This window comes from Euwallacea similis, chromosome 5 (assembly GCF_039881205.1).
Source record: "Euwallacea similis isolate ESF13 chromosome 5, ESF131.1, whole genome shotgun sequence".
NCBI classification, from domain to species: domain Eukaryota; kingdom Metazoa; phylum Arthropoda; class Insecta; order Coleoptera; family Curculionidae; genus Euwallacea; species Euwallacea similis.
Genome location: NC_089613.1, coordinates 6,206,615 through 6,229,876, shown reverse-complemented (window position 1 = coordinate 6,229,876; position 23,262 = coordinate 6,206,615). Strand labels below are relative to the sequence as shown.

At 34.7% G+C, this 23,262-nt stretch overlaps 1 protein-coding gene across 3 annotated transcripts in view; it reads right to left on the bottom strand.

Annotated features, from left to right (window-relative positions):
• The window catches only part of LOC136408835 (Kv channel-interacting protein 1-like), a 154,238-nt gene that overhangs the window by 2,969 nt on the left and 128,007 nt on the right, over window positions 1-23,262 (bottom strand). For all 3 annotated transcript variants that reach the window (XM_066390017.1, XM_066390018.1, XM_066390016.1), the window contains 2 exons: window positions 17,788-17,861; window positions 4,107-4,319 (listed from right to left, as the gene is read on the bottom strand). In XM_066390017.1, coding sequence (XP_066246114.1) covers window positions 4,107-4,319; window positions 17,788-17,861 — 287 coding nt within the window. The remainder of the gene's footprint in view (window positions 1-4,106; window positions 4,320-17,787; window positions 17,862-23,262) is intronic.

Genomic DNA, 23,262 nt, shown 5'->3' with positions numbered 1-23,262 from the left:
CTAATCGAGCTCCCAGTAATTCCCAATATAAAAATAAATAGTAAGAAAGCCTTCAGGAGACCCTCGGAGAGATAGAATTACGTTTATATATATATTTATTATAAATATTGAATAGTTGCCTGCATAAGTCAAAAATGTGTTATGAACAAAAATTACAAATTTTAAACAATTTGTTGAAGGAAAAACTTTCCCTGCAGGAGCGTCACATGATGTTTATGGTTATTTCTAAGTAGATCACAATTTTAGTGCAACCCTTGAGAGCCTAATAAATGATAAAAAAATATGTTAGAAAAAAAAGGTGTCTTATTAAAATAAAAAAAACTATAATAAATCGAGTGTGTTATTCACTCTGTTTGCAAATAATTCCATTAAATAACAAACATAAAAAATATTATAATTATATATATTAATTACAAGGTTTATCATTAATTTACAAAAAGAAAAGTACACTCTTTTTGCCACTTTTCAAACTTGGAACGCCGATATCTCGAGAAGGCGTGGGACAATTGCCTCGAGAAATATCTCAAATCTATTGTCTCGATGCGCTCCATAACCCTACGCAAACTGCTTTACAAAGTGTCTTTTTGTTATACAATTGAATTAGTTTCCTGCAAAGGTCATATACTAGTAAAAACTACGAATGCTGGACAATTTCATGAAAGAGGAGATGCCACTTCAGGATCGTGACACGATGCTTATGGCTATTGTTCACGAGAGAAAAAAATTTATAAGCTCACACATATTATTCAGCTTTCGAAGTTGTTAACTTTTTAACAGACCGAGACAGAATGTTAAGGTTGATAGTAGCTTTATCTTTATCATATGTATATTAATTATGAACATGACGCATTTGATGCCGTATGAAATTCTAAATTAGTACTCTTTTTGAAAAACCTCAGACTTTCTTTTTGATCAAGTTCTCTTTGCAACAGGAAATGCATTTTTTATTCCGTTGGGGTATCTTTGCTTAATGAAACTGCTACCTCGAATTAGCAACTTTTCTCCTATTTTACTAAATCTGGAAACGTCGCATGTTACAATGCTTTCTATCGCGTATCGTTTCCAAGTCCGATCAGCTGTACCTTTACAAAAGGCAGGTTGAAAATGTTTTTGTATGTTTTCGTATCGATATGACTTTGTAGATGATTCACTCGAATGTTAGCGCGATGATGAACAAGATGTTCGTAATGTGCTCTACACTAATAATCGGGATAATCTATTTTTTTTTTTTTTTGGTTATAAAGACTTGTGAGGTACGCCGTTTGGCTGACTTAGTGAGTGAAAGTGGGCGGCGTTTAATCGTCATTTTGAGCGTGAACGTGGGTGTAGTTGACGTTATTCTAGCTCACGCTTTTGGTGCTCGGCGGTGAGTTTTGATTGTTGCTTTTTGTGGTTCACAGTTAAGTATTGTCAGGTTAATGACAACGACGTAAATTATAAATGTTGCATTGTTTAATAAATTTTTGCTGAAATGCTGTAATGTTTAATAAATATCTTTATGCTCCAGTATCTCAATAATGAATTGACTTAAGACATATGCTTTTATGAACTTTCTTCTTTATTTTGTACTAGACAATTCATACCTCAAATAGTGCCGGGCAATTCTGAAACATTGTGGAATGCGTTGATTTGATTGAATTTATAAATCAACTAATTTACGAGGAAACTAAACGGAATTCGGTCAAAATTCAAGAGGGATAAAATTTAGCTAATAGATTGAAGATCTGACAAAATATATTAACGTACACCAGTGGCGTACAAGCTAATTTTGTTAAAAGATAGTAGTTAGAGGCAATCTACACTCGTATTAAGCAGCATTTATTATCTAATACGCATATAAAATTTGGAAGCTCTATCTGCAGTAGATGAAGCACAATAAAATAAAAACCCAATTATTTCTTAACTTTTAACATCTTGTACCTCCGCTACTGATCGAAATCCGACATGAACTTTTTCCTTATTTTGTACCAGAGAATATATGGCTCAAATAGTGCAATGCAATTCTGAAACACCTTATATAGTATTGCATTTTTTTGTGTTTCAAATTTCAACTGTATACGTCCCTGCTTTAAGTCGAAATTAATTCGAAACCCTAACTGTTTTGTAGATTTTTTTGTCAGGAATTAATAATAATGAATTTTTTTCAGGAATTAATAAAGAATTCTCAGAAATTAATATTTAATTTTCTTTAGGGATTATGTAACATTCATTTTTTTTTGTGTTTCAGGTTTCAACTGTGTACTCCTCTGCTTCGAATCAAAATTAATTCGAAACTAACTGTTTTGAAGATTTTTTTTTTCAAGAATTAAATAATACATTTTTTTCAGCAATTAAAATCGAGTTTTTAAATTCATGAATAATATAATTATCAAAAAGAAATCGATTAAAGCGTTTAGCAGTTATTTCTAATAAAAGATGTTAATTTGAGAATTTTCGCGCCTTGTCGCGGCAAAACGAAACAACATTGAATATTGGCAAATTTACCTAGAACACCTTATTTTTAGTTCAGGAATTTTTGGTCAAGTGCTGTACAGTTATTTCAAGGATACCCTGTATATTGAATTCGAAATATTTATTGACGGAGTCTCGAAATCTATCGAGGAAACCCACTCGAGTGTGTACATTTCAGTCTATTTTGCAGGATAAAAGAGTTAGATCCGATCGGCTCTATATTCGGAGTTAATAAAACTCGATAGAGACCTCTATTGAAAAGAGCTTGAAGGCATTAGGTGAAGTATATTTTGTATTATTGAATAAATAAACTTGTCTTTGCAAATTGAAGAATCTAGTAGAAGCAATTGAAACGACTGGGTATAATATAATTGGCGCCGCCTCTGGAATCTTTTTTGGTATTTTCATATTTGGCTCAAATATTCCTGTAGCACCTAAAATTTAAGGTAAATTCCATAGGCGTAGTTTGTTTCTCGATTTAGAAATATTTCAATCTACAGAATTTTATATTGTGTTTCACATCCTGATATGGACGTAGAGCTCAATTATTTCATAAAAAATGAATTTGAATAGAGAAAATAATTCTCGTTTCAAGGAATTGAAAATGAAAAAAATGGTGAGACTACTAAAACTGTACTTTTTCTGTTATCTTCATTTTTTTCATCCCAACCTTTATGTGAACTCCAAATAAAAAAGCTCCAAATAATCCTGACTTTAGGCATAAACAATTTGAAGCCTCCTCTAAAATGCTCTTTTGTTCCTCTTACATTTTATGACGAATTTTACTGCTTTTTCATAACCAAAGCTCTATTGGAACTTTTTTCCGACCTATATTCATGCTGCATCATACTCAAATAAAAAATACTAAGCCTCTTTAGATTTTTATTAAATATGTTCCATAACAAGCTTTTTAGGCAAAGCCTCACTTAACGTTTTGATGTAGACTAAAATAATAGTAGGTGTATTGTGTGGAAAAAGATGCGTATTTTCGGCTGATGATGTAAATTGATCCTTAAGACGCAGCCGAGCATCAAAGGTCGAGAATTGGTTAGTGCCAATTTTTTTTTTGTATCACGTTATGAGGCAATCCTGGATCCACCTGTACAATACTTTTGTGACGTAAAAACACGCTAGAAAGTTGTCACAACTGTAAGGATTGCATAAAACAGTATATTTCATACGAGACCGGAAAATAGTATTGTTCCATGCGCGCGTGAAAGTTTCCCATGTGCGGCGGAGCTGAACCCGGAAAGTCGTGTAAGCACGGGAAAATACATTTTGGACGTGTAATGTACGACACTTTTCATTATTAGATTTTGAATTTAATTAGGAGTCTAGAAAGTGAGATTTTGCCGTGCACTTACGCGATAGGAGTATTTTCAGTACATTTAAAAAACTGAGAAATACTCATTTTCTATATGGTATAATGAAAATAAAATTTTCAATTTGTTTCACTTATTTATTATCTAACTCAATTGAGTAATATCATTGAAAGCAAACAGAAGTCCGAAAAAGAAAATAAAGTAGATCGTGTAAACCAAACACTGAACCGGTATTACTCAGTTTAGTATCGGGGATATAAACTCGAGTTGTTTTCTTATTTTATCCCTAGAGCTGTTGAATATAAATAAGAGAAAAATCGCGTTTTTCCTCACCTGAAAAATTCTATCCACCTTTTCTTTTACAGTATCGTCGTCTATGCATGGTTCAGCTAATTTTCCCATTAGTTCATACACTGAAGTGACTATATCCGTCATTTCTTCCCTTGTGATATATCCATCTCCATTGATGTCATATAAGGAGAAAGCCCACCTCAGCTTTTCTTCCATGGATCCTCGAGATAGGATTGAGAGGTTTTGCACAAAATCCTGCAATGATTCTGAGGTTAGAGAAATATATCAAATTAAGGAAAATATTACTTATGTATATAATATTTAATTTGTTTTATTATTTTATTAATAATATAATCTTGAACTTATACAGGGTGTTTAAAAAAGATGTAGCAATATTTAAGGGGATGATTGCCCAGGTCATTTTATAAAAAAAAGTTCCTATAAACATAAGTCCGCAAACGCTTCATTATTGATCTACAAGGTGTTTATCTTTAATTAAAAAAACAATAAAAATTAGATTTTTTCAAAACCTCTCGAGATATTGTAATGAAATTTTAGGCGTGTCAATAGCTGTGGGAGACGCATACTTTGCAATACAAAACGATTTTTTAGTCTTACCAGTGGCGCACGTCACAGGCTATTTTTAGATAAAAAATGAAAAATATTTTTGAATTCCTTGTTCAATTATAAAGAAAAAAGTTGTCTTGACATTTTATCGTACGACGCCCCGTTTTTGAGTTAAAAAAAATCACTTAATGCATGTTCATTTATCATATAATTTTTTTATCAAGGATTTTATTCAAGGGCAAAAACAAATATTATAACCAAAAAATAAAATTAAATTTAGAATTTTAAGTATCACCATTTTCTTACCAAAAGTTACAAAAAGTCTTCAAAGTGACCATCTGCAGCTCGGATGCAAGAATCCAATCTTCTCCTCATTGCCCGGCGAACTCTCTCAAAAACACCAGGATCGGTTCTAATTGAGTTGCACCTAGCAATGATTCGATTTCTTAAGTCCTCTACGTTTTCCAATGGAGTAGCGTACACCAAGGATTTCAAATGACCCCTTAGGAAAAAATTCAGGGGGTTTAAGTCCGGGGATCGCGTAAACCATAAGCGAGGTCCACCTCGGCCAATCCAGCGGCAAATTCATATGCTTGTGTTAAGAAATTATGAGCAACCTGACTAAAATGGGCTGGGGCACCATCGCGTATAAACCACATTGCATCTCTTATTGCCAATAGTACGTCCTCCAGAAATTCAGGGAGCGTATGTTCCAAAAAGTTGTGATATACCTCTCCGGTAAGTCTCCCTGATAGGCAGTCACTCACAACCCCAATCCAAACGTTCAACGAAAACTGTTGTTGAAAACGATCTTCAAATATATCATGTGGATTTTCGTCCCACCATACATGGTTATTATGGAAATTCCTTATTGCATTTTTTGGAAAACTCTCTTCATCGGTGAACAGAATCAGCATCAGGAGTAGAGGTATTTGAATAATTTTGCGCAAAAGCCATTGACACATACGTAGAGGAAAATCAGCAGGAAGAAGTGCTTGATTGAACGCGTTGTATGTGGAATGGATACAATAAATTGTCCTTAAGAATGTGCCAAACAGTCCCATTACTTACATCGAAAGCGTCAGCAATTTTTCGAGTAGAAGTACCTGGATCTTCTTCAATCATGTTCGGCATATCCTCTTCCACCTCTACCGTTCTTGCTCTTCTTGGCCTTCCTGTTCCTCCACTTCGTCTTAATGTGCCTGTTTCATAAAGGCGTCGATGAATACATTCGAAAGTTTTTCTGTCAGGAGCAATACGGTCAGGAAGTCTTTCAGTGTACAACTGTCTAGTTTCTAATGCATTGCCATCAGCAAGTCCATAAATGAAGTGCATATCGGTCATTTCGGCATTCGTATAGCTATAGTGATTCATGATAAGGGACTTCAACAAATTCGACAGATACAAAATTATTAATCACGTCATATTCACGTTCATGATTTTTAAACACATCTATGTTATTGAATAGAACAGGTATTTTTAGTCGAATTGTTCGCAAATATTCCTGGAATGTTTAAAAAATGTTTTCTATGATAAATGAACATGCACTAAAATATTTTTTTTCACTCAAAAACGGGGCGTCGTACGATAAAATATCAAGAGAGCTTTTTCCTTCACAATTGAACAAGGAATTCAAAAATATTTTTCATTTTCCTTCCGGCGTGCAATTTTTTTCGTTAAAAATAGCCTGTGACGTGCCAATACGTGCGCCACTGGTAAGACTAAAAAATCGTTTTGTATTGCAACGTATGCGTCTCCCACAGCTATTGACACGCCTAAAATTTCATTATAATATCTCCAGCGGTTTTGAAAAAATCTAATTTTTACTGTTTTTTTTAATGAAAGATAAACACCCTGTAGATGGATAACGAAGCGTTTGCGGACCTATGTTTATAAGAACTTTTTTATATAAAATGACCTGGGCAATCACCTCTTTATATATTGCCGCATCTTTTTTGAACGTCCTGTATAGATACAGGTGATAACAGGCTTGTTCCCACCTACCAGATCTTGAAGATGGTTTAAGGCATGAAATTGTTTCCTTTTTAGGGGATTGATAGCTTAACAAACAGATCAGCCCACAAAAAAAGGAATTAACTCCAATGCCCTATAGGTCTTCCTTTTCCGAGTTATCGCGGTTCACAGTTTGAAAAGTCTAAAAAAAATGCACCCCTCTCTTTTGATATATTTCGAAAAAAATTCGTAATTTTAAAAGTGCTGTTTAGAGGTTTAATGGACTCATATGAGGCCTATGTTGATTGTGGATACCTCAGATGTGGTTGTGAAGTTTTGGAAAGGCACATTTTTTGAACCGTCATTTTCGGTAATAAAAAATCGTGAAATTAAGGACCAAAATGATATTGTATCTCGGAAGCTTTAAAATATATTGGCAAACAGTTTGTGGCGTTTCTTAAAATCCACAGCTTCGCAAAATTAAATTAAATATTCAAATGGAATTACCATTGTTGGTAAATAGCTTCCTTTTTATTAAAAAAATTCCACGTATAAGCGTTTGATTAAATTTCGTTCCAGCCCTGCACAACACCTTCTTAGGCTCCAAATCCCAATTCCCCTGCGTGTATGAAACCCTATTATCTTTGACACATCCCTTCGTATGTAAAATCCAATATTGCCTAAGTAAACAATGTAGATTTCTCCAACTTTTCAGCGCATTTTTCTTTTGAATTTTCCAGTTGAAAGATGTGGGCTTCATTCTTAGCGAGAATATGCATTTCCGCTTCTCCGACGTTCCTCTGGGGAATTTCTTGAAAACACGTAAAAGCAGCCCTTTTTACCCTTCATGCAGTACTAACTCACCCTTATAATTACACTGTAATTATGACCCTGCTAGAAAACACCACGTGGGTTTGTCTAGACATATTACCTATCGAAAGTTTTCTAATTTGGGGATCAGCGGACAGAGTTTCATCATTAATCTTGCTCTTACTTATGTGTGGGAATTTTCGCCTTGAATAAAAAGGAAACTTTAGTCTTTCACTGGAAAGTTTTAATGAGGCCTCAATCTGTAATATTATCTTGTGATTAAACCTCGGGATGCTGATGGGTCATAATCCCCATATTTTTCAGCTTTAAGGGATCAATTTTGAAAAAACTGACTAGAAATTCTATCACAGATTTTTAAAAAAATCTTTGTGCAATGCCTGAAATTTTCTATCAAATAAAGCGAGGTGACGCTGAGTGAAATAGGTCAAGAGGAAGGTGGCTTTCCAGCCTCTGGATGTCAAAGGGTGCACGAAATATACGACTTTCCGAAAATTTCAAAGAAACGAAAAATGCTGTTCCAAGAGGCTTTTTCATCATCAAAAAGAGCTTGAAGTTTTCTACCAAATGCCACCAGGCTGAGAAAAAATGCTGGACGTCAAATACATGAAACATAAAGTTATTAAAAAACTTCTAAATATGAAAAAGTGCCTTTACTTTCATCTTTTACTTCTGTCTGAAATCTTATGCACAAGTTTCTTTTTTTGCTGGTAGGTGCCGACATAATGTCACGTGTCTCTTGAAGTTCCACCCATGGTTGTCCCATTTAAAAAGACCATACTGGGTAATATCAAGCTTCGTAATTAAATATTGGATAAACTTGGGACTTATTACTCGATTTTTCACTTGATTCAACAGACCCCCCGAAGTTATTTTAAAGGCAAACTATGCAGATATATTGCATTTTTTCCTGAATTGCGAAGCAAATGATTAACCCAATTACCAGTGCATGCAACTCGCCTCAAGCTGTGTTTGTATAATCCAAGATTTGCATATCTTGTTTGGAAATGCAAATTCCCGAAGCTTTATCTCAATACGTCGAAACCAGCGTTTATCTAACATCTAAGCTGGACGATCCATTTTAGATTCCATAAATTTTTTCCTGTTTTGTTATAAGCAGCTTTAGTGCGAGAAATATAAATTTAAAAACCAGCAAAACATAAACAGCGTCCCCTTAAAAGCGTACAACGAAAACATTTTATCGAGTAACTCTCAGGGGTTAGCAAAAACTGGAAAATAAATTATGAAAAACAATATCTACTGATTCTCGGATAGACAAAGGGTTCTTAAGGGCTGCTAAAAACTTTACCCACTTGTGGCCGCAAGTGGAGATAAATCTTCCCTTGCGAAAGATAAATTCTATTTTTGAGGGAAATTTAGTAGGTATCAACACAGAGGCCCAAGAACAAAGAAAAGTGCGGCCAATTTCCAGATGTAAGTAACTGGACTTGCTTGGTATGGCTTTTCGGGGTCTCCGGCTGATTTATTTGGTTTCCGAATTGTTTGTTCGGTCCTCCTATTAATCCACTTTGGCCTGCATAGGGCAACATGCGGATTTTTAGGTCTGGTTAGAGGCCTCTAAGTTAATTTCCGAGAGATACGTGAGAATCCGACTTACGCTTATATACAGGGTTATTCATGTCATGTTACACGGAACATTGCGGTCAAAGTATTCTCTTATTTATTATAAGATACAGCATGTCCCACATAAAGCTATGATTGAAGATTACTGTTTGGTCCAAATTTGACGCGTGTACGTGGTTGGGTCGATTCACCCCTTTCGATACGATAACCGTGAACTACGTAGATCGTGGACTAGATTGATCGATTATGAAGGACCACCCTGGGTTCGCAGTCTCAGAGACACTGTTTTCGCGTATAAAAGAAACTAAATCTTCTTAACTTAACAAAGGTTTATTGGTAACATTAACAACTATACAATATCGAGAAACACGTTATTTAAAATATATTGACGCGAAATCTAGCGCGTACGAGTCCGTGATGAAGTAGTGAGAAAAGAGAGCTTCTTCAGTTTCGTACCCTCCTTAAGTATTGATACGGAGGTGTAACACCCATAGACGTACTCCCGATAAAGCCCCATTAGCGGCTTCTAGGCTACCTTGTCGCGTCAAAGCGTAGCACTTAGAGGCATGGTCGCTAGGGTCAGCAGGGTCGCTTTTATTGGAGCCCAGCCATTGTATTCGTTTGGCGGTACCTTTGATTTAGATTCGCAATGTTGGTCCGACAAAGAATAGTGCTGAAAATCCCAATCATAAAGTAACTTCCCTCAGCCGAAGATGGGTGTTAAGCGCTGGGAATTCCAACAGTATTACCCAATGGCTGGGGTTGTCCATGGGCGTAACATCAGCTTCTTAAACTCACTTTGAACATTTATACTATAAATAACATAACCATAATCCATGATATAGTAATACGTCGCGAGTCCTAACAATTACTCAAAAACGGTACGTTGCATGAAAAAAGAGTTTCAAGTAAAAGTTGTCCGGTAAAGAGGGGGACATGTCATGAAGATAGTGACTTTTAGCCAAAACGTCATTTTAAGGTCATTTCAAGGGAAACTTTTTTTCAAATGACAATCCCGTATTTTTTTATAGATCCTTGCAGACCTTAAAAAATTAATATCTTTTTTTTAACAATTTTTTTATTAGCCGTTTTGCTGAAAAGTTATCCTTGATTTTTGTCCAATTTTTGAGATAGTCGAAATTATTGCATTTTTTTTCTAGATGCAATAATATTCTGTTTAAAACTGGTAACAATCCTTCTATTTAATAAAAAAAAAAAATTAAATAAAGAAAAAATTCTATAAAAAAAATTAAATTTAAAATTCTGATTTGAGGAAGTTATGGAAGCAAATGAGGTTTAGTGTGAATTTCGGCTTACTTCAGTTTAAACTTTCTTTAAAACAAAATTTTTAAATTAGCACTAAATTTTTACAAAATCTCAATTATTTCAAAATCCTTAAAGTTTAGGGTAGGTAGACCTTAATCAAACTTACATATAGTTTTCTGAAGGAATCTAAAACGGTACTAATATATTAGGTGTTTCATTAAAAAAACATAACTTTGATGTTTTTCACTTATTTACTACCCTCGGTATAAAAGGAAAATAATTTTAGAATGTACCCCTATTTAAGTTTTATACAACGCAAAGAAAAAGCATTCAAAATAATTAAATGCTTTGGCCGTAATATTTTGTGTAGCATGACGTGAATAACCCTGTATTTAATTTAGATAATGCGTTAAAAAAAGAAACAGTAAGAAAATTATACGAAAAATGTACAAACATAAAATATAGGTTTTTAAGTTATTTGCATTTAAAAGGTTCAATGTATTTTACTATGATTTTTTTATTTTTAAAAGAGGGAACGGTACAGAGAAGTAATCAAAGCAATATTAAATAACGATAACAATTATTGGTAATAGTGATAATGATAAACTTCAAATCAAAAGTTGGAAGTGTTCACCACCTACCTCAATACATTTTAAAATCTACTTTCTTAAACGCCTCTGAATATTAAACAAAATTTCCCTATTATTTTTAAATATATTCGTGGTTTCTTGTATTCTCTGTCACAATGTCTGAAGAGTATGGAAATAAATAAAAAAGAAAAAAAATCATAGCAAAATACATTGAACCTTTTAAATGCAAATAACTTAAAAACTGATAGATTTAGACAACCTAAATAAGAGTACATTTGCTTCATAGAATTGATAGTTCTTTTAAATTCTCGACAAGTTTTAAGCATAGTTCAATAGATAAAAAAATGTGTCTTAAATTACTTAAATAACATGGTGAAACTAGCGCCCTCTAGGAGCTACGTGAAAATAACCTTAAAATTCGTAATTTTCACATCAAAATACATAAAATTACCAATTTTCAGGTTTATACTATAAAATCTTTCTTAGTTATGTAAAAATTTCAGAAAAAAACTTAAACTTTGAACACATTAACTATTTATACTATACATTACATCTATACTATACATTAAACTAGTGACATTGGTATTAGCCATGTTGAGCTCAATTACAATATTTTGATAACTAGTATATCCAGTTTAGTGTTGATCCATTCTTTTTTGACTCACCCTGTATAGCTTTTGGTCGATTTTGGTGAGTGCAAAATTTTAATAATAAGCGCTATGTGAGAACAGAGAAAATTTTACTCATGTGGTATAGTCGAGTACGATAATTAGTAAAATTAGTAAAAAATAGAATTTAAACGGTACGTGGTAATAGAGCCTTTCTGAGGCGATGATTAGAATCGCGGGGTATACAGCAGTATTTAAGCCACATTTTTTTGACACTAAACCGAAAGTTGCTAATGAATTTGCAGAATTTTCTTTCAGGATTTCCATTTGTAGCTCGTAGCAAGTTTCGAGGCAACAGACGTAACATTTTGATAAAATGAGCGTTAGTTTGGACAGATCAACAAACAACAAACTTTCAAACGAAATTAACAGATTTGGCATATTGCAGGCAAAACTACAGGAAATGTAATTTACGTCGCAAACGTCGGAGAAGTTGTTCGGATGTGTTTAACCTAAAACCACGGAGACACGTTTCGAGAAACTATTTGTATTCGGAATCATTTGGAAATTCAGCAGATTAAAAAGTCGAAAACTGATTCTACTTAGCGAGATGAATAAAAAAATACTTATAAAAATTAAGTCGCCATGAAATTTTACTCCTACCTATATAAATTAATACACAAACTCTTGCCAGTAACTTCTTTAATCAACCTAAATTAACGAGACTTCACAAATTTATTGCCGAAGTTTCCAAGTTGATAAAGTGCAATTAAAATTCTTAATTGCAAAGTTAAATAGTGCCTGGTTAAAACAAAATCTTCTTTGATGCACTCCTAAGATTCCTCCCTATACAAGTCATGATTGGAAAAACGTTGTATGGCATTACTTGATGGGTGAACAGTAGTCTATAAAATATCGATGATCTATAGTTTGAGGAAATCTAGTTAGGTATTCTTTTTTAATTAGTGAGAAACTGCTCTAGAAAGTAACAGCACGCGTCGGATTCTTATGCACAATCTCCAAAACTTAACTTATTTCTATAGCCGTATTTGTAATTTCGTTAATGCTAATACGCTTTGATCTTACATACCTTTGCGAATTGGACTAATCTACTTATTAGATTGAATTAATTGATTAACAAGTTGTTATGTACAAATTTATACGTTCCATCAATTAAACATACGCCCAAGGCTTAGATTTTACGAAAGCAACGAAGATAGTCCCAGAAATACCGATTTATCACTTAAAGAAAAAAAAAAGAAAAAATATTATATTATTTTTCAACATAGACTCCTTTGAGATTAACACACTTTTCTCAGCGATGCTCTATGGCTTCTATATTTTGTAGTAAAAAGCTTCGAATGTTTCAAAATAGGCACCAACTTCGCACTCCACCTCTTTATTATTGGCAAATTTCTTTCCACCGAGCCACTTTTTCGAGTTTGGAAATAGAAAATAATCTAAGGGGGCTAAATCTGGCGAATAGGGTGGGTGAGGAAGAAGGACGATACCAAATTGGTTGATTTTGATTATTGCGATGACGGAAGTGTGGACTGGTACGTTGTCTTGATGAAACAAGATTTTCTTTTTCGTCAAATACGGTCGCTTTTTCCTGATTTCTTCACTTAAACGCTGCAATAAATTTGCATAATACTCTCTGTTTAATGTTTTTCCTTTAGGGAAGTGGTAAAAAAAAATTATCTCACGTGTATCCCAAAAAACTGCTGCCATCACCTTTCCTGCAAATGAAACAGTTTTCGGCTTCTTTAGAGCCGATTCTCCCCTCTCAATCCATTGTTTTGACTACTCCTTAGTCTCAGGTGTGAAATGATGAACTCATGTTTCATCCATGATTATGAATCGACGCAAACACTCGGTTTTATTGCGGTGAAACTTTACCAAACACTCTCATGAAACATCCTCACGGCGCTGTTTTTGTTTAATTGCGAGTAATCGCGGCACCCATCTTTTGCACGATATACATTACTTTTTGAAATGACTATTATATCTGCTAACTTCCGCAATTTTAGCCAACGGTCTTTTAGTATAGTTTTGTAGATTTTGACCATAATTTTTGGAGTGGCCACCTCATTAGGTCAGCTACCGCGAAGTTCGTCTCGTCAGTTCGTACCACCGCGTGTAAACTCTGTTACCCAATATTTTACAATTGTCAACAAAGGACCAAATTCCTCCAAAGTAGAATCTAATTCCGCTTTGATGTTGGATTCACTAAAACCTTTCGAAATGAAAGTATTCAATCATGTATCCATGATGAATTTTTTCCATGTTTACAAAATCCCTAAAAGAGTTCAATAAAAACGACTCCAAAGCTAACACAAATCAACGTAGCATCTTCAAACTTTAGATATAAGCTTTTTAAGGTTAGGTCTTTGTAATATAGGCAAATTTTTAGCAAAAAACTCCATCTATATGTCAGGTCGGGCCCTTCTGGGGCTATCCTCGTACATGGGTTATATTTCTGTAGATGCGTGGACTTCCGACTTATCCATGGTAAGTAACGGGCTCCAAATTTTGACTTTTAAATTATAATTGAAATTAATTCCATTTTCAAATAATTATTGTGTTAATTCATTAGTTATTGTCAGAATTTGGTGTCCGTTTTTACGATGAACAAGTCGGTGGCCCACACATCTTCTAACAGCCTATAATAAGGGCCTAAAAGTTCACTTAGAAGTTGAGTAACATCCACGTGGCTGTCGTAAAATGCAGACCTTGTGCTGGCTGTCCAATTGATACAATGTATAAAGTTGAATGTAATATTGCTTTCCGTCAATACTATTAATCTTCTTTCAACAAGAGCCTTTTACCCTTATATCTCGAAATGTTTTATGTATTCTGTTCCACATTCCAGAGCCAGGGAAGCACGGCATTTGATTTATTCGCCCATAAAAGTCAAAGTTCTAAAGTCAACGACCCCGTTAAGATGAAACTTGTTTCTTCTCTAAGTACAGCGTGTAAACAGACCAAAGTGGGGTACAAAGAAGGAGTTAACAGACTAAGAATTTCTCAGTTGATGTTAGAGTTCCTTAGCATTTAACTGATGAATAATTAATGCTATCAAAATTAAGACCCGAATTTAGGAGTCCGTGCTGGTTGCTTGGTTGTGTTCTCACGTACTCTAAGCGATATCAGCATCTCTTTCAATCGGGAAATATACCATGGAATAAACTCATCCATCAATGATTTCCGGTGGCAAACTAATGACTTGTTAATCCGTGACCGGACTAATTGCAAGAGGAAGCAATTTGTTCGCCTTGGTTTCGGGTCGAAAATGCGAAATGGCCCGGGACTTGATAACTTTGGAAGTCCGGATAGTTTTATGACCCTCCCGAGGGACCTAAAACAATTTAAATCTGAACAACAAACAAGTGGGATAATTGTTTTTGAACTACCGACAATTTATTGGTGAGATGAGTTTAGATTCGTAGGGTTTTGGGGTCAGAACCCTAAAAGTTGTGTACTGTTCGGTTTTGATTAAGCTTGTGGTTGAAGATGCGGAATTTCTTAGTTCAATGATTAAATCGTGAGGTTAGCAAAATTTGAAGTAGTATTCTCACATACCATTAGTCAATGTAGTATCGGCATCTGACTAATGAATAAATGTTTGCGCAAGCTTCCAACGAAACCAAACGTTAAAAGAATTTTTGCAAAGTTTTATTAAAGAACGATATCCACTTTTGCCTTGAATGCACTAGAAATTTTACCTATGCACCTCAAGCGAAAAACATTTCTCCCTCTCGTCCGACCTTTTTCCCACATAAGCAAAGATTCATGAACCTAGATTTATCAAAGGGACACCCGTCAAAGTGCGTTTTTAGAATTTCGTGGCTTTTCTTTTACGAAGAAAGAGATAAATTCCCCGACATAAGAAATATACGTCCGAGACTGCGAAAACCAGCGAACATATTATATCGTGGGCCATTTTTTATTTCTAGCTTTGAGCCGGAAATATATCATCAGACGATTTATGAATGAAGCCCTTTTTATTAGGTCGTGTAGTATGAAATGAGTAGAATTGAATTGAAACTTTAGTCATTTTTTTTTCATATGAAATGTTTTTATTGTCAATCGAAATATGCACCACCATTATCAATACACTTCTGCCATTTAACGGGAAGTTCATTGATTCCCCTGCTGTAAAAGCCTGCAGGCCGGGAGTCGATAAACTCTTGGAAGGAAGCTTTGACAGCCTCGTCGGAGTTGAATGTTTTCCCTACCAAGAAGTTATCCAAATTTTGAAAGAAGTGGTAATCAATGGGTGCTAAGTCGGGTGAATACGGTGGATGACGAAGAGTTTCCAATTCCAACTCCTGTAGCTTGGCCAAGGTGACTTGTGCGGTGTGTGGCCGAGCATTATCGTGCAACAAAAGCGGTGCGCTTCGATTGACTAATCTTGGCTGCTTAACCGTCAGTTGCCTCATCATTTCGGTCAGTTGTCGGCAGTAGACATCAGCCGTAATCGATTCACCAGGTTTCACGAAGCTGTGATGGATGACACCTGCGTTGGACCACCAAACGGACACCATAAGCTTCTTTTGATGAAGTTTTTTTTTCGCACTGGTATTGTCATATAGGATCCATTTCTCATCACAAGTAACAATCCGATTCAAAAATGGATCGTTATTATATCGGCACAACAAAGAACAACAAAGAACAAGCTTCGAGACATCGTTCTTTCTGTATGTCGCTCAACTCATGCGGTACCCACTTGTCCAGCTTTTTCACCTTACCAATTTCAGCCAAATGAGTCAATATTGTTTTTTTGGTTACACTGAATATTAATGATAATTCGCTTGCACTTTGACGTGGATTCGCTTCCACCACGGCTTTCAGATAATCGTTATCCACTTGAGTTTCAGGTCGTCCACGTGATTCATTTGTTAGGTCAAAATTGCCTGAACGAAATTTCATGAACCAACGAGATACTGTTTGCTGTGAAGTGACTTCAGTACCAAACACATCATTAATATTGCGAGCCGTCTGAGCTGTTGTGGTTCCACGGTGGAACTCATATTTCATTAACACACGAATTTCACTATTTTGCATGGCTGCACAAAAATTTTTATAAAAATAAAAGTTTTCAATAATTTTTAACACTTTAAACTCTGATCGAAAGAGGAAGAATGTACCTTTTCCACATAAAAAAGTCAAGTTCAAATATAGATTTAGAGTGAAGTTATTCGCAGTTGAATGTGGCATTTCGAGAATCTACTCATTTCATACTACACGACCTAATACTTGCAAAGGACTTTTTTTTATTGTTTTCAATATTAAAAAAAATTCGTTCATCTTTTGGCAAAGGGAGAAAAAGTGCGCAGTCGTCACACAAGGCGATTGTTTTATAATCAGTTCACTCCCGAATCAATCACCAGAAAATCCCAATATGCGATGGTTTCAGTGGCGTATCAAGTTGTTTCCAGCATTTTGAAACTCATTTTTAACCTCAAACTCGGCGGAATTATGTGGAAACAATTAAGGCTAAAATTATTTAAATGGAACCTTCTAGTAACCTTTTAACTTAGTTATTACCTTAAATTAAAAAAAAGTAAAATTTAAAATTTCAATTTTAATTATATTTAATTTATTTTTAATTATTATAAAATAAAAAAAATAATTAAATTTTTACCTATTTCTTACCTTAAAAGAAACAGATTATTCGTCTAACCAAAACCCACAAACACATTGAAACTTTGGAAAGTACCCTCTCACTTTTAGTAGCTTTATCTGTTCCCGAGTTCCAGAGAGTTCGGTACCACTGAAATTTGCAGCACTTTTATTCGTTTATTTTTCTAATTCTAATCAGAATTTTTTTCCAAAACTGAAGGGTCTCTATGCAGAACCTCTTCCCTACGCTCCTGTACGCATTTTTAATTTAAATCGCACAGCAGGTCAGACAGAACGTGTGGTTTCAAGTATTCCGGAACTGCGTAGGAACATAAATCAAGAAGTCACGTTACATGGGCATCATGTGATTCCCTAACAAATTGTCCCCAATCCAAGGACAGACCGGTGAATACGTTACACGGAGTGATGGATAAATCTGCTCAATATCTGGCTCTATAAGCGCCTGTGAATTTATTGAGAGACGCCTCTTTAAATCGGCTTTAAGTAAGAGCTAAATTCAGCAAAGCTAAAGCGGATTGATGGACGGTTTATGCGTGAGAAGAGATTCCATTGAAGTTAACATGGCGATAAATAAATAATCTTAATAAAACATGAAGTGTTTAAAAATTCTTACCCTAAATCGCTCTCATAGACTCTAAAGTGCTTCACATTAAATTCATAAAAATAATGTATTTGACTTACCTCAAAACTGATCAGTCCACTGTGGTCTTGGTCTAATGTGTTAAACACATAATGAGCGTATTGACTAGAATTGGCTGAAACAAGAGAAAAATATTAATTTACTTAAAGACTAGAAATGTCTAGTCTTTCTCAATTAATTTCCTTGGCACGGTCCCAATTACCAATTCGTGTCCCCTAATGATAATTGGGATTTCTCCCACAATGAGAATCTCATGTGAAACCTGATGCTTCTCATTAAGCTCTACTTACAAGCATAACGGTCCCAATTATCGTGCCCCGATCCGGTTTAGGGATAAAATGACACCTACAGCTGTTAGAGCCACAGAGCCTCAGAGAATCGATTGAAATAATTGCCAAAGTGGGCTTGAAATATATCTAATTTCATTCCTGGATTTTGGTGATTGACGGGGGCAGTAAAAGGTGTTAATTTTGAATTAGTAGGGCGATCGTTTGGGTTTTATGCCTCAATTTGGAGCTGATTTTGCGCAGATTCTTCTCAGATTTTGGAGTGAAATTGGGGAGCGCAGTGAGTACATTTGAACTCCATTGTACGTCTAAGTTTAATACTGACTACATTTCAGGCTAGAGGATTGTTCAGTTTTAAAAAATCGACATTTAGATGTCCGAATAGGGTGCACTGAATTGTCTTGGAGATACTGAACGTTTTGAATCTCTACGTCCTTCGTAATTTATTTTGAAAACCGAAACACTTAGGTGACAAATTTAACTTTTTCAATATAAAACACCTGCATTTCACTTATAGTAGAGAAACATTAATTAATACGGGTTTCCAGTTCAAGGAAATAGTATGCTGGATTCTCCATTTTTTACTCTCATTAAAATTGTTATAATATTTTAAATTTTGCATTCGTAGAAATGGTCATTCACGCCAGTCGACATGTAAATTTTGCTGTAGGGCTGTGGTCATTTTAAACCCCATCTTTTAAGTTCATAAACGTTAATACCGAAACTTCTCTTCATTTAAGTAAAATGAAGACAGAATTAATCGCACCTCGTTGCATATGAAATGAGACACGCAGTTGCAGCCATATTGTCCTCTAATTAAGGAAAAGTTACATTTGGTCCTCCAATTTTTTACTTACAATAAAAATTGAGGATCGAATGGACTAACCTGAATTAATCTACAAATACTTTATTTTTAGTCAATAAATTCATCATCATTTTAATCAATAAACCTCACTTGCACGCGGTTTTGAAGAAATCAGTATTCAACTTGCTATGGTTCCATATGTGGGATATTGTATATCTGAATCTCGAAAAACCTCTGTATTACTTCAGATATGAACTGGGGCCTGAAATTGTTCGCAGGCTTGTTTTCGGCCATATTTTCCCATTTAAACAAATATTTAGCTCTTTTGTCTCTAGACCATTATATCCGACCGCAAAACACATAAAACATGTCACTTTTGGGCACAAAGCCGACCCCATAATTCCCCCGCAAAAAAGAAGCGGCCACTCTCCATAAATTTTTTACGCAAATCCATCTTTCCACTGCAATTAATAATTTAGAGCACAAAATAGTCCAGCACATTTTTGACGGTAAATCTCACTCATTAAAATCGTAAATCGGCTTAGCGCACCATATTAGGACGGAAATGAAATCAACCCTCATTGAATCATTTGAACTAAAACTCCAAAAATTGAATTAACACAATTTGTAGCTATAACTAGAGCGCATTTCCAAAAAAGCTCAATTTTTAAATTAAAAAATGGAAGAATTTGCGCAGTTGGTTGGGGTCCAGTTCATTTAGAAGAGATTGTTCCGGTTAAACTAGCATTTTTGAGGGGTTAGATTCCTGTAATTCAAGGGGGATAAAAGGGAATGGAAGTGCGGAACAGGATGTTTTCATGTAATTCCCTAATTGAAAACAAAAAAGGGGGTTACGAAATATCCCATTCCTACACTTGTTTTCATTACACCCTGAAACCTGAACCAAACCGAATTTCAGAAACGCTGCATTTTAACTTCGTATGATTTTTAAGTTCTTTGATATTCTAATTGGCGCAATTCAAAGAGTCCTCAAGTCAAGAAGTATTCAACGAGCAGTTCAGCAACAGTCTTGAAAATATTTCTACGTAGAATATTCCCTGCTTCTGCATTCAAATATAGATATCCAAGATTAAAGGCGATTCGCAATTGCACCTCGGCACAAAGCACATCCCTGTAATAAAAAGAGAAAAGGAGGACGAATCCCTATTAAGTTGAAATTTCAAATACTTTTTGCCTCGCCGAACGTTTCGTTTTAATCAAATTGAGCGAACCACTTGGATTTTTTAATTAGCCCATTTAATAGCTGTGCTGAAGCTTACAAAAGATGTTCCGGGGAATTTTCGACAGGAAAGAAATTGGCAGCTTGTAAAAATTGTCTCGACGGTACTAAAAGAGAAGGTGAAGTCATTTCCTTCTTGGCTGTGCATCTGGAAATAAGTGAGAAGCAGCAGAGGTCCTCCTCCTCCTCCTCGCGGGGGAAAATGATGTTTTTCCTTTAGTCACGGAATAAATTTCTCAGTTTTGTCCCTTTATGTTACACAGAGTCTTATTCCCCAAAAAAGCATAAAACAGGTCGGTGCATAGGGCTAGTTGTTCGTAAGCAGCTAACCAAGACAAATAGCGGTCGTACGAATCCCAACCATATTCCTGCAGATCTGTTGCTAAATTAAATCAAATGGGGCATGTTTATGTCGCACATAAACAAGCGCTGGTAATAAACACAGTATGGCGCATAAATATACCGAGTGACTCAGGTTTATTTAAGTGAATTTATGAAGTTCCGTATGTTCGTTGTAGAGACGAAATAATGTTGCCAGAAAATGTGAGGTCATGCAATAACAATGGAAAGGTTTGATCAAAAATAACTAGAGATTTAGTAATTTCAGGCAGTTGACGTGTTCGAAAGAAAATAGCCGAAACTTCTTCGAGAGGGCTGGAATAAGACGAGTCATTAAGAACTGTATTTTCGACGTCTCATTTATTCGTGATTTCCCGCTCTTTGTGAACACCAATTCTGCCTTTCCTTTTTTTTGAAACACCTCTATGATAGCCGCAAGAGTTGCGATTTCTGTGTTGGCAAGTTTTGAGATCTATGGAAAACTTCTGAATAGATTAACTATGACACTATTCTGGAGGCCCTTTCAGGCCTTTACAATGGAATCTGGTAGGACAAAGAGTCTTTCAAATGAAATAATCAAGGACGTTAATTTTTGAGTGTATTTGGCTCCGTAAAAACCCTTTTCTCAGAGAAACACGAGTTCAGTACCTTCGATGTTCATTGAACTAGTGCAGAATTTTTAAGTCTCTATCGAGAAATGATATCTACAGAATGTTCATTTAAAATGACATAAGCGGTTATCTCCGAAACCAAATTTAAAATTAAAAAAAGTTTGAAACAAACCTTAACTGTTATGAAAGGGGACGTCCAATGCGCATAAGCAGATTTTTACTCAAGGACATTTAAAGGACATTTCAAGGCTAACTTTGATTTTTTAAAGGGAACATCCATTTTTTTAAAAATAAATTTGTAAAGAGATTAAAAAATTAAGTATTTTTTGCAGGATTTTTTTTAGTTTCCTATTTCCATATGTCAACAAAAGTTGAAATGATACATTTAAAATAACACATGACTTAAATTACGAAAAAAAAAATGATTAATGGAAAATAAAAATTCACAGATTCTAAAAATTAATCTAAAATCATGGTAAAAATTATTTTTAAACATTTATCAGTCGAACAAAAAGGCCATGTTATTTGATTAGAATGTATTTGTAAATTTTTTTATGGATGTCGAATTTATTTATAAATTTCAAAGAAATCTTTAAGACGAAGCTAATTATTTGTTTTTCAATTAAAGTTATTAATTTAAAAGTGAAAAACGGAGAACTTTTCTAAAGAAAACTAAATGCAAATGGTGTTACCTTATAAAAAAAGTGGTCAAAACGGCACTGAGGCTTATCAGATTTATGTGCAAAGATTTTTTGAAGAAAGAGCACTTAGTCGTCGCCACATTTTTTGTTAAATAATCAAGAAATTTGTTGAAAATAGCAACGTGGAGACAAGTAAAAAAAACGCGCAAGAGCTGCCACCAATAAACATAACTGAATAACTATTTTAGCGGCTGTAGCTGCGGATCTGCATGTGAGTTGCTGTCAGTTGTCAAGCGATTCGAGCATTTCGTTGGCCAGTGTGCATCACATTTTAAAATTTAATAAGTTGCATTCGTATCATGTTTCCTGACAGCAAGATTACATAGCGACGATATTGAAAAGCGGGTGCAATTTTGTACTTGGACAAGGGAAAAATGAGATTTGAATGAAAACTTTTTCGTCAATGTGTTTTTTTTCAACGTATCCTCACGGCAACGGTAAATCCTCACTGGTTAAGACAAGTAGAGCATCAAAGACTTTAGTCAATTTGTTTTTTAATGTGGCATTACCGGCAAAAAAATGATAAAATCATTTTTTACTGAAAGAATTTAAATGGAAAGAAATATCGTAGTTTTATTTTAAATGATCTACTGATGATGAACTGGAAGACCTTACTCTTGACCAAAGAATTGCTTTGTGGTATCAACATGATGGATGTTCAGCCCATTATGTTCATGTGGGACACGATGTCTTAAATGAAATGTTTTCTGAATAGTGGATAGGATGCAATGGTCCAGTGAACTGGCTATCCAGATCACCTGATTTGATCCCATTAAACTTTTTTTTTGAGATTATCTTAAAAAAAAGTGTCAACTCCGAATTATATGAAAACCACATTAGAGCATCTTGTAAAGCAATCACCGAAGAAATGCTTGGAAATGTTTCGAGATCGTTTATGAGAATTAAAAAATATTTCGATGCGGAAAGGCAACGTTTTGAGCATTTGTTAGACTAATAAATGTTGTACACGATATATAGGTCTCGCTAATTCAAGTCGGCATATAGGAACTGTGCAAGTGAAAGAAGGGCCGCATAAGTTTGAATATACCTCCGACAAAGACCAACGAAATGGGTTGAGAGACTAGTAAAAGTGTGCGGATTTAGTCTAGTGTTTTGCCAGATCTCTAACCGTTTCAGAATTTTTGCTAACATAAGTTCTAGCGATGGATTAAATTATTTTAGAATTTTTAATTATAATTGTACATTTCACCTATTATAGTATAACTTAGTTACGTCACTAATGCATATGATGATTTGAATTCTCTGATATTTGTTTATAATCTTTTGGTGGGTCCAAGACTGAGCCTGCAACACTGATAGTCTCAAGACGAAGTAAAACGATACCGGAAAGTGAATAAATTGACTAGTGCAGGTAAAGCATGAAAGAAATTTCGATTTTAATGCGCAGAAGTATTGTGCTTTTGTTTTTTTTTATTTATGTTGGATAAAGCAGTTCTTAATAAGGCAAAATTTATATAGTATCACTTTCCCGAGGTTGATAAATCAATAAGCAACAATATAGGCTTGCTCGCT